At 41.1% G+C, this 12,951-nt stretch overlaps 1 protein-coding gene across 1 annotated transcript in view; it reads right to left on the reverse strand.

The window, feature by feature from the left end:
* CSF1R (colony stimulating factor 1 receptor) overlaps positions 1 to 12,951 on the reverse strand; it is a 192,114-nt gene that overhangs the window by 101,746 nt on the left and 77,417 nt on the right. Inside the window, exons 3-5 of the mRNA XM_082255573.1 lie at positions 8,953 to 9,222; positions 1,670 to 1,806; positions 1,429 to 1,588 (exon numbers count right to left, since the gene is read on the reverse strand). Coding sequence (XP_082111699.1) covers positions 1,429 to 1,588; positions 1,670 to 1,806; positions 8,953 to 9,222 — 567 coding nt within the window. The remainder of the gene's footprint in view (positions 1 to 1,428; positions 1,589 to 1,669; positions 1,807 to 8,952; positions 9,223 to 12,951) is intronic.

Raw genomic sequence — 12,951 nt, forward strand, 5'->3', positions numbered from 1 at the left:
TGTGTAATTTACTATATGCAGTACTTTATCTTTATTTCAACCTCTTTTCATGCATTATTTGTTTGAAATGTCTTATAAACCTATTACAATAACTGAATAGGCTGATTGTGTTGGTTGGGTACTTTGTTGAACTTAAAAACAAATTGGACTTAATAACATGCTCTCAGAACAGAACTTACTGTATTAGTAATGTTATCTTTGGAAATCAAGTGATAGATTATGGTTATGCTTATCTTCTTCCTTTGTAACCTAGTCAGTTGTCACTATAAGCAATGTGTATAATCCCCAGCCAGTTTCATTTGGTCTTACAATTTAGACATTGGCCTTATGATATGGGTGATGTGCCAGATCTGCCAGATATAGTCAGAAATCTGGATGGTCATACAGTATATGTTACAGATTAGGCTGCCCAGAGCTAATAAAGAGTAATCTCAGATGGCCATACCTGCTTGTGCATGTACAGCTTCAAGTGTACCTGTCACTTTGCTCATTCAGTGAAATTGAATAGCCAATAGTAATTTTGCCCAATTCAATCTATCGATCAGCTTGGGTAAAACCAGTCTGTTGTATTTTTTGCATACAATTCCTCTCAGCAGCTAGCAGTAAGCATTGTGTTCTTCCGGTTGGAAAGGCTCCCCGCACCGCCCTGCCAGCAGAACACAATAGCACTGCAGGAGGCATTCCCTCATCAACACTGACTGTGTTGATGGGAGAATTATGAGATTCCCATTTTTTCCATCCCAGTTTTCAAATGACATGTCCAACAAGCTAATATATCTGGGGTGGCAGATAATTAGATTATGTCTATAGGGTTCATTTACTAAAGGGAAATAGATTGTTCATTTTGAAAGGAAATGTTCACTTTACAAGGGAGTTTACCCAGAGCTTAGTAAATGAGCTGAAGCTCTGCTGACTTCCATCATCCATTACTGGTTTTTTTTTTTGCTTGCATTTGATTGGGTATTCTTTGCAAAGTGAATTTTAACCACATTCATTAATCTAGGGGATATATTTCCTTGTAAAGTGAACAACATGCTGCCTTTAGTAAATCAACCCCTATGTGTCTGACTATATTTTGATGTTTATGTATATAGCCAAGCAACACAAAGTTGCAAAAGCTTGTGCAGCTGTGCATGGTAGCCAATCAGCTTCTAACTTCAGTTTGTTCAAATAAACTTTGACAAAAAAAAACTGTAAGCTGATTGGTTTCTTTGCAGAGCTGCACCAGTCTTTTGCACCCTGCAGTTTTTGTAAATCATTCCCAAAGTATTATTGTAGAAAGATGATGGAGCTGGGATCTTGCAGGGATTGCAAATTGTTATAAAAGATCTGATGGACACAGCTGTCTCCTGTGAAATCTCAGTTTTGGAAGGACTAGTTTTAAGCATGTGCTGCAATTTGACAATGGCAGCTTTAATGTTGCAGTACCTATAACTCGAAGGTTGGCTGAAGCTCTATTCGATTTTCCTTTGATGTCTCCGATACACGTGTATTCTCCACTGTCACTGAAGTCTATGTTCGGAATTCGTAAGGTCGAATCACTAATCCAAGTATTTCCGTCGATATTATATATTATATCTGCTGTTACCTTTGAGAAGATAAACACTTAATTACAATTTATTTTTTTCTACTTAAGCTGATCATATTACAAAAACATTTTTTTAATTACATTTTTCGTTGCGTGTTCCCATCTGATCCGAGACTCCCTGATAGTGCTAGTTGATGTGCATGTGATCTGGAAGATTTCTCCTTGAATTCTGATATTCTCCAATGATGACACAAAGACAGATGGGGGCTCCTTCGGCACTAAACAGAATCATATCAAACATTTTTAAAAATGTTATTTTTTGTTGCAGAGCCATCATAACCAAAATTTTAATACAAAGCTCATTTCAAACATGGTAATGGATTGCATTAGTAGCACTACCAAGCTAGTAAAATGTATTCAGCACACATACTTTGTACATGTTTCGTTTGGGTGTATATACAGTGCCTTGCAAAAGTATTCGGCCCCCTTGAACTTTGCAAACGTTTGCCACATTTCAGGCTTCAAACATAAAGATATAAAACTGTAATTTTTTGTGAAGAATCAACAACAAGTGGGACACAATCATGAAGTGGAACGAAATTTATTGGATATTTCAAACTTTGTTGACAAATAAAAAACTGAAAAATTGGGCGTGCAAAATTATTCAGCCCCTTTACTTTCAGTGCAGCAAACTCTCTCCAGAAGTTCAGTGAGGATCTCTGAATGATCCAATGTTGACCTAAATGACTAATGATGATAAATAGAATCCACCTGTGTGTAATCAAGTCTCCGTATAAATGCACCTGCACTGTGATAGTCTCAGAGGTCCGTTTAAAGCGCAGAGAGCATCATGAAGAACAAGGAACACACCAGGCAGGTCCTAGATACTGTTGTGGAGAAGTTTAAAACCGGATTTGGATACAAAAAGATTTCCTAAGCTTTAAACATCCCAAGGAGCATTGTGATAATATTGAAATGGAAGGAGTATCAGACCACTACAAATCTACGAAGACATGGCCGTCCCTCTAATCTTTCCGCTCATACAAGGAGAAGACTGATCAGAGATGCAACCAAGAGCCCCATGATCACTCTGGATGAACTGCAGAGATCTACAGCTGAGGTGGGAGACTCTGTCCATAGGACAACAATCAGTCGTATACTGTACAAATCTGGCCTTTATGGAAGAGTGGCAAGAAGAAAGCCATTTCTTAAAGATATCCATAAAAAGTGTCGTTTAAAGTTTGCCACAAGCCACCTGGGAGACACACCAAACATGTGGAAGAAGGTGCTCTGGTCAGATGAAACCAAAATCAAACTTTTTGGCAACAATGCAAAACGTTATGTTTGGCGTAAAAGCAACACAGCTCATCACCCTGAACACACCATCCCCACTGTCAAACATGGTGGTGGCAGCATCATGGTTTTGGTCTGCTTTTCTTCACCAGGGACAGGGAAGATGGTTAAAATTGATGGGAAGATGGATGGAGCCAAATACAGGACCATTCTGGAAGAAAACCTGATGGAGTCTGCAAAAGACCTGAGACTGGGACGGAGATTTGTCTTCAAACAAGACAATGATCCAAAACATAAAGCAAAATCTACAATGGAATGGTTCACAAATAAACATATCCAGGTGTTAGAATGGCCAAGTCAAAGTCCAGACCTGGATCCAATAGAGAATCTGTGGAAAGAACTGAAAACGCTCTCCATCCAACCTCACTGAGCTCCAGCTGTTTTGCAAGGAGGAATGGGCAAAAACTTCAGTCTCTCGATGTGCAAAACTGATAGAGACATACCCCAAGCGACTTACAGCTGTAATCGCAGAAAAAGGTGGCGCTACAAAGTATTAACTTAACGGGGCTGAATAATTTTGCACGCCCAATTTTTCAGTTTTTTATTTTTTAACAAAGTTTGAAATATTCAATACATTTTGTTCCACTTCATGATTGTGTCCCACTTGTTGTTGATTCTTCACAAAAAATTACAGTTTTATGTTTGAAGCCTGAAATGTGGCAAAAGGTCGAAAAAATCAAGGGAGCCGAATACTTTCGCAAGGCACTGTATATGTATATGTATATGTATATACAGCATTTCAGAAATATAAATATTTTATTATATCTTTTCATGTGACAACACTGAAGAATTGACACTTTGCTACAATGTAAAGTAGTGAGTGTACAGCTTGTATAACAGTGTAAATTTGCTGACCTTCTGTAATGTTCCGGTACCTTTGGTACCCTAAATTACACTTTCCACAAGTGTATGCGCCCCACCATTTACTTTTGGAAAGGTGCGCATACACCTTTAAGACTGGAGCTGTCATCACCCAGCGCCGGACTAGATGGCTATTTAAATCGCCGGTTCTCACTCACATGTGTTCGTTCAAACACCCTTACCTGGATGCTAACCTTGCTTGAAGCTTCCATGCTTGCAAGCTTACCTCGCTGACGGAACCTCGCTGCGCTGATCCCTGTATCCCGCTACTGGATCATCCGCCTCTCCTGAACCACCCTTCGGCTGTATCGCTAATAGTGCTAAGTACCCCGCAGGGGAATTCTCTATAAACTTATACTAAGCTTACACTATCTAGCTCTGCATAGTAAAGACTGTTTATCACATCTACATAACTAGATTGCTAGCTCTTGAGACTACTGCTACTTTTCTGCACTGGGTTGATCTCTTTTGTATGTCCACCTGCTATTCTGTCATCTGCTACCATACAACATTGCTAAACCTTCCTGCATCCATCTGCTACTGTCTCACCTTCAAGTGTCTATCACCTACCACCTCCACTCAACCTATCCCTCAACCTTCATCATTGTGTTACCACATACATAAAGTCACTCTAGGAACCAGCTTGCTAATTGTGTGTATTTACTGGCTGAAATAAGACCTTCCACACATGATGAGTCATTGAGGTTGGGAATGGTATCTCAGCATATCTCTTACATGACTACTGACGTGGAACTATTTCTGCAGCTGAAAATCCACACCATATAAGAAACGCAGGAGCGTTACACCTTCAAAATAACTCAACACACAGCCAATAATGTCTAAACCGCTGGCAACAAAAGTGAGTACACCCCTAAGTGAAAATTTCCAAATTGGGCTCAATTAGCCATTTTCCCTCCCCGGTGCCATGTGACTCGTTAGTGTTACAAGGTTTCAGGTGTGAATGGGGAGCAGGTGTGTTAAATTTGGTGTTATCGCTCTCACTCTCTCATACTGGTCACTGGAAGTTCAACATGGCACCTCATGGCAAAGAACTCTCTGAGGATCTGAAAAATAATTGCTGCTCTACATAAAGATGGCCTAGGCTATAAAAAGATTGCCAAGACCCTAAAACTGAGCTGCAGCACGGTGGCCAAGACCATACAGCGGTTTAACTGGACAGGTTTCACTCAGAACAGGCCTTGCCACGGTCGACCGCAGAAGTTGTGCTCAGCATCATATCCAGAGGTTGTCTTTGGGAAATAGACGTATGACTGCTGCCAGCATTTCTGCAGAGGTTGAAGGGGTGCGGGTCAGCCTGTCAGTGCTCACACCATACGCCGCACACTGCATCAAATTGGTCTGCATGGCTGTCGTCCCAGAAGGAAGCCTCTTCTAAAGATCCTCAAATGCATTGGGGTGTGCACCCCAAAGCTCAAACACACATGCGTGTGTGTGTGTGTGTGTGTGTGTGTGCGTATATATATATATATATATATATATATATATATATATTGTGACAGGAAGTCAGGTAAATCTGTGAATGTTGTCACAGACAGGAGATACACTTCTGCTTGGTTTAGACAATTCACCAATTACTATAGGGTGTCGGCTGCAAAGGCAGCAGGAAGGTGTAAAGAAGTTGAAAACCATTCAGCTGTTCGGAATGAGGAAGTTAAGGCCTCTATAATTTGTCCAAAGGAAGTCTATGGATTGCTGCCTCCTGATGCAGTGTGAGCTGGGGAGAGAAGGACAGTCAGATGTGTGCCTCCCGACGCTGTGTGAAGCCTGGGAGAAGGATTGCTGCCTCCTGACGCTGTGTGAAGCTGGGGAGAGGAGGACAGTCAGATGTGTGCCTCCCGACACTGTGTGAGCATGGGAGAAGACCTCCTGGAGCGATGTGCGCTGAGGAGGGTAAAAAGTGTGAAGACTTCTCAAGGTGAGAAAATGAACTATTTCTATGTGGAAGAAATAAATGAACTATTTGCTATGTGAAGAGACAAGCAAAGGGACATGTTCAATGTGAAGAGGAACCGGGACATGTTCAATGGACATTTGTTGTGTGAAGAGAAAATAAATGGACTATTGAGTGTCTGCTGTAGGATCAGCAAAGTTTGCCCAACAGTAGGTTGGAGACAGACTCCGTAGGTAGGTTCCTGTATGTGAGAAGGTAGCCGCCCACAGTGGCAAAGATTTATTTTGTGTTTTATTTTTATTTTGATGTTTTGACGCTTGCACTTGTGTGAAGAAAATTGCATGAATAAACCAAACTGTTGTTTGCAACCACTTCTCGGCTATCTCCCTGTGTGTAACGAACCCCCCCAAAGGGGTCATCCATACCCGCCACCGAGCTAATCTCCCACAATATATATATATATATATATATATATATATATATATATATATATAAATAAATACATACGCACACTCTTATGGCAGAGCCGGTACAGTGAAAGATTAGTACGGTAGCAATTCATTAATGGCAGAATTGGTCGGAGGGGGGTGTTTCTCCCTAATACAAATGTATTGGGGTGATTAGGGTGTGCCCAGGCACACCTGGCACACCTCCTGCACACGCCAATGCTCAAATGGAAGGTGGAGGAGTGCAAGGTCTCCAACATCCACCAGCTCTGTGATGTCATCATGGAGGAGTGGAAGAGGACTCCAGTGGCAACCTGTGAAGCTCTGGTGAACTCTATGCCCAAAAGGGTTTAGGCAGTGCTGGAAAGTAATGGTGGCCACACAAAATATTGACACTTTGGGCTCAATTTGGACATTTTCATAGGTGTGTACTCACTTTTGTTGCCAGCAGTTTAGACATTAATGACTGTGTGTTGAGTTATTTTGAGGGGACAGCAAATTTACACTGTTATACAAGCTGTACACTCACTACTTTACATTGTAGCAAACTGTAATTTCTTCGGTGTTGTCACATGAAAAGTTATAATAAAAGATTAACAAAAAATGTGAGGGGTGTACTCACTTTTGTAAGATACTGTGTGTGTATATATATATATATATAGGACATAGGCTAGTTTCACGTATTGTTACCTGCTCTAAATTCATGCACTCCCCCCTTCCATGTTAACATTTTTGACTTTTTTTCCCCCTCAGTGAAAATGCCCCCCTACCCCATCCACTATTCTATGCTGACATGCTGAGTATCATCCACACCCCTTTTCTCAATTGCTCAAACACAGACTATTGCAGAGAAATAGAGGGGTGCATCAGACCAGGTGTGTTACTTAAAGAGGTTACTAAAGTTACGAAAATTCTTGTACCCAAGAATTACAATTTGGAAGTGATGTCTTGTGTTGTAGTGTATTTGTATTGTATTTTTGAAACTCGTAGGATCTGGTATCATACGCGGATAATTTTTGTGTTTGTCTGATCGGATTATATCGAATGAACTGTCACGATCGGCTCTCGAAAGCTCTGATCCAATGATCAGATTATCGTACGATCGTTTCAAAAGCCGTATTTTTCATAAGTTTTTCTGATCGTGTGTACAGGTCTTTGGTACTGATTACTAAGTGCATTGGGGTTTTTTTTACTTAAGCTGGAGCGTGCAAAATTTGTTGCAGCTGTTCATGGTGGCCAATCAGTTTCTAATTTCAGCTTGTTCAATTATATTTGACACAAAAAAACTGCCAGCTGATTGGTTTCTATGCAGAGTTGCACCAGATTTTGCACTCTCCAGCTTTAGTAAATCAACCCCAATTTGTCTGACGTTGGTGCTTATTAGACATCATTCACAACTGTTGTAACAGGTAGTAAGACTATAAATGGCATTGATTACTGGTTCAGAGGCTAACACTGTATTGTTGATAACAGGTATCTTGAGATGGAATGCCATTTGTTCCCCTGGTTCAGTTCCTCACTAGTAGCCAGACATGTGCTATACATTCGTAAATAAGTAAATAAGCCAGTTGAAATCTAACAAAAAAAAAAGGATATTGCCTGTTGTACATTTTATCTCTGATACTATTCATTGGATCAGTGTTTCTCAACCTTTTTTCAGTCAAGGCACCCTTTAAAAAGTATGGACAGTCTTGAGTAGGGATCGACCGACATCGTTTTTTTTATTTATTGCCGATACCAATATTTTGGTCATCGCGTATTGCGCCGATATAGGCCAATATTTTCGTACATTTTTTTTTTTTTTTACTTGACAGGTACTCTTGTGGAGGGATCTGGGGTCTAAAAGACCCCAAACCCCTCCTCTGCACGTAAAAGCATTCAAAACACCAAGTTTGGCTGTTTTGAATGCTGTCATTTTTTTTAAATCTGGCGCCAGTACCCCGAAGTGATGTCATGACATCACTTCCGGGTTTTTGCATGGAGATTAGAGCCAAATGCTGCTTTGATCGGGTCTTCGGTGGCCGTGCAAGCTGTTTGCCCGGGTCTCCTGGTGGGACGGGAGACCCGGCGAGCCACAGAAGGCGGCTGGAGGGGGGGGGGACGTCCCCTCCCGCTCCTTGTAATGACAGCTGAGCAGCTTCTCAGCTGAGCGACCGTCAGCCTTGGACGCCTGTACCGGGGTGATGCCTCTAGCTGCAGGCATCACTCCGGTAGAAGGACTTTCTGAAATATCGGTAATATCGGTAACCTCTGAGGCCGATTCCGATAGATCGGGGAAAGTGCATATCGGCCCTCAATATATCAGCTTTGCCGATAATCGCTTAATCCCTAGTCTTGAGGCACCCCGTTCTAAATTGTTTAAAACTATTCGTTTTACATAATGCAGCAACATCCACAAGTCCAAGTATGACACCCAACAGTGGAGGTGATTTATTCTTCCAAAGCAAATACACTTTTGAAAACTGGTACCAACTAGTATTGCAGTGTTTCTCCATCACTCAGCTAATGTGACCCCACCGCTGATGGAGAGGGGCGGAGGCATTGGATGCTATGCAGGTGGCTGACATCTTCCTTACCAACTGATGAAGCCATTGGATGCTATGCAGGCGACTGACATCTTCCTTACCAACTGATGAAGGCATTGGTCATTAGGATGCTGGCAGCTAGAAGGTTGTAATGGTGCACAATAAAAACCTTTGACTTACTGTACCTAAAAGGTATCCTTTATTCACACGCAATTTGGGCAGTTTTTTGTCATTTTGCCAAGGCACCCTTGAATAAATCTCTGGGCACCCTGGTTGAAAAAGGCTTCCTTAGATCTCCCCTAAATAATAATGGAATTCCCAACTTACCTGCATTGACTATTAGCTTAATTTTTGAATCTTTGTCCAACTCATTCACAACAGCCCGACACAAATATGATCCTGCATCAGCCAACTGCACGTTGTGGATAGTAAAACCTTTCTTAATGTCAAATAGTGCTTTTTGGTTCCTTTGACCTTCTGAAGATAATAAAGATATTTCATGTATAGATGGATCTGTTATCAGACATGGAAGAAGGGCATCTTCACCTTCATCAACACGTACTGTTTGCGCCAATGTGTACCATGCATTTGAGGCATCTAATAAAGAACAGACAAAGATAAGTTGGTATCAATGCCATGACTTTGAGACTTAATTTACACCTATGCCTTTTTAAGCAAAGAATATTAAAGTTAATACAAAGTTAATACAAAGAAAACAAAGTTAAAGAATATGTAAACCCAACTTTTCATATTCCTGATATGTGCCTGTTGTACCATGTAATTGTATGAAAAAAGTCTCCTGTTCTCTTTGTATTGCTTCCTTTGTATGAATTCCCAGGTGTTCCTGCCAATCTCTCTGCTTTCCTATTAAAAATGGATCACACTAAGAATGAGAGCTCAGCGTGGTCAGTTTTCTTGCTGTGCTGGGAGCTAATGCAACAATCAGGCTTGTGCTGACACATCCCCCCTCCCCGCACTGGGAATACCAGTGTGCTGCTGTTTCTCCTCCTCCATCTCTTTGAGCTCCTTTTGCAGCTGAGAAGAGAGAGAAGAGAGGGTATGTGCTCACTTATAAAAAAAAAAGGGGAAAAGAGGTATGTATAATATATTTTTATGAACACATACATTTTTTGTGTTTCATCTCTATTTTAAACTGAATGGGTTGTTTTACAGGGTTCATATATACTTTAACCACTCGCCGACCGCCCCACATAGATTTACTGTGGCAGGGCGGCTCAGCTGCGCATAATCACATAGATCTACATGATTATGTGCACGCGTTGATTAGACACAGCGGGAGCCAGACCACGTCAGGAGTGGGCTCGATCACCGCCGGCCTCCTTTGGCTAGAATGACAGAAGATCCGCCTGCTTATGTAAACAAAGCAGGCAGGTCTTCTGTCAGAGAGGCAGGGAAAGATTGTGTGATTCAGCTAAGCTGAATCACATGATCTATCTGTGCCTCTGTCCAACCCCCCCCCCCCCACAGTTAGTAAGCACAAAAGGGAACACATTTAACCCCTTGATCAACCCCAGTGTTAACCCCTTCCCTGCCAGTGTCATTTATACAGTAACAATGCATATTATTTAGCACTGATTACTGTATTAATGTCACTGGTCCACAAAATTTTAAAAAAATGTCAGTAAGGGGTCTGTTCTGTCCGCTGAAATGTCGCAATCTTGATAAAAATCGCTGATCGCTGCCATTACTAATAAAAAAAGAAAATATAAAGTCCTTAAATCTATCCCGTAGTTTGTAAACGCCATAACATTTGCACAAACCAATTAATATACGCTTTTTGAGATTTTTTTTTACCAAAAATATGTAGCTGAATACAAATTGGCCTAAAATGATAAAAAAATTAGATTTTTTTTAAAAAATTTTTTTATTGGGAATGTTATATAGCAGAAAGTAAAAAATATTGTGTTTTTTTTCAAAATTGTCGCTCTTTTTTTGTTCATATCGCAAAATCTAAAAACCGCAGAGGTGATCAAATACCACCAAAATAAAGCTCTATCTGTGGGAAAATAAGGACATTAATTGTATTTGGCTATGGTGTTGCATGACCACGCAATTGACAGTTAAAGCAATGCAGCGCCAAATCGCAAAAAATGGCCTGGTCATTAAGGGGGTAAAACCTTGGTCATTGTTTATAATTGGGCAATTTAACTATGCTATGCTTCGACATGCGCTGGCCAAAAAAATAAATAAGTAAGAATAAATTGTGTCCATTTTTTGATCTACAGAATTGTTTTACTGGGCCTTTTGATTGTAATGTCAGCACATGATAATGCACTTGCACAAAGCCTTTAAAATGCACATGGAAAGGGATGTGTTTTGGCCTAGGCCAACAAGGCCCAGGCCTAGGGTGGCACTTTGCAGGGGGCAGCAAAAAAAGCCACCCCCCTCCACCTGAGATTCTATTGACCACTGGTTGCTAGAGCCGCCTCTCTCACCCCCTCTCTCTCTCTCACACTCACCCTCTCTCGCTCACCCCTCCTCTCTCTCTCCCTCTCTCTCTCTTTCTCCCTCTCTCACCCCCCTCTCTCATCCCCTTCTCTCTTTCTCATCCTCCTCTCTCTTTCTCTCTCATCCCCCTCTCTCTCTCACACCCTCTCATCCCTTCTCTCTCATCCCCTCTCTCTCTGTCCATCCCCTCTCTCTCATCCCCCCTCTCTCTCTCATCCCCTCTCTCACTCTTTGATCCCCCCCCCCCCTCTCTCTCACCCCCTATTTCTCTCACCCCCCCTTTCTTTCATCCCCCCCTCACCCCCCTCTCACTCTCTCATCCCCCCTCTCTCTCCCTCCCTCACCCACCCCCTCTCACCCCCCCCCCCTCTTGTGAGATCTCAGGGGTTCATGCTGGGACTTGTAGACCTTGAATTTTGGAGGAAGTCACATCCGTTAAAAAAGGAATGGGGCAAATTTACATAGGCGGGTCGCCCAATTTTAGTCTTGCCTAGGGCAGCACAAAACCAAAATACACCACTGGATGTGTCTATTTGTTTATTGTAGAAAATACAGATAGAGACTGCGTCAGTAGAAAAATCCTGCAGCAGCTTTAAAAACGCTCAAAGCAATATTAAATCCAAAAACAAACATTTATTATATTGCACCTTACCAATGCTTAGATGTGGTGGCTGCATACCTTTCCTTTTTTTAGGCTTTCTTTCCTTCATTCTCACCTGGTGATCCTGTCAGTAAGTCTGTTGTTTTTCAACAGAACAAGCTGCCCTGCAGTTGTAGCATTCTTATTAGATGTACTGTATTAGAGGGTTGAGACAAAACATTTACCAATGACAGGGGTGCTTACAATAATAAGCTTTTATTTTTTTTTGTAAAACCTTTATCCCAAAAAGGAACACAACTGTTTGCTGTAACTGCTTAATGAGTGTTAGTTAGATCTAAATCTGCTTCTGCGTCTAACACTCCCTCCCGATTGACAATGCTGCTGTCCAAAGGTGTCTCTGTTGCTCCTTCATCCAGAGTGAAGGCCCTCTAATACAGGAGCTGTGTTACTGATCAGATCACCAGGTGAAAACAGAGGGGAAAAAAGCCTAAAAAAGAAAACAAATGCAGCCACCATATCGAAGGGTTGGTAAGCTGCAACATATTACACTTATGGTTTTAATATTGCTTTAGGATATACATGAATGCTAGGCCATTCTGATAGGAACAGTTTTGGCCCCTCCTGAAGCTTTCCCACCCCTTTACATTCTTTAACCACTTGCCTACAGTGCACTTTGACCCCCTTCCTGCCCAGAACGATTTTCAGCTTTCAGCGCTCTCACACTTTGACTGAGAATTACTCAATCATGCAACACTGTACCCATACAAAAATTGTGTCCTTTTTTTCACACAAATAGAGCTTTCTTTTGATGGTATTTGATCAATACTGGGTTTTTTATTTTTTGTGCTATAAATAAAAAAAGACTGAAAATATCGTGAAAAAACGCATTTTTCTTTGTTTCTGTCATAAAATTTTGCAAATTAGTCATTTTTCTTCACAAATTTTGGCCAAAATTTATACTGCTACTTATCTTTGGTAAAAATAACCCAAATAAGTGTATATTATTTGGTCTTTGTGAAAGTTACAGAGTCCACAAGCTATGGTGCTATTCATTGAAAATTGATCACACTTGATCACACCTGATGTACTGAAGGCCTATCTCATTTCTTGAGACACTAAAAAGTCAGGAAAGTACAAATACCCCCCAAATGACCCCTTTTTGGAAAGTAGACATTCCAAGGTATTTAATAAGGTGCATGATGAGTTTTTTGAAGTTGTAATTTTTTCCCACAATGCTTTGCAAAATTAAGATTTTT

Source organism: Pelophylax lessonae, assembly GCF_965119305.1.
Source record: "Pelophylax lessonae genome assembly, chromosome: 4".
Classification (NCBI taxonomy): Eukaryota; Metazoa; Chordata; class Amphibia; order Anura; family Ranidae; genus Pelophylax; species Pelophylax lessonae.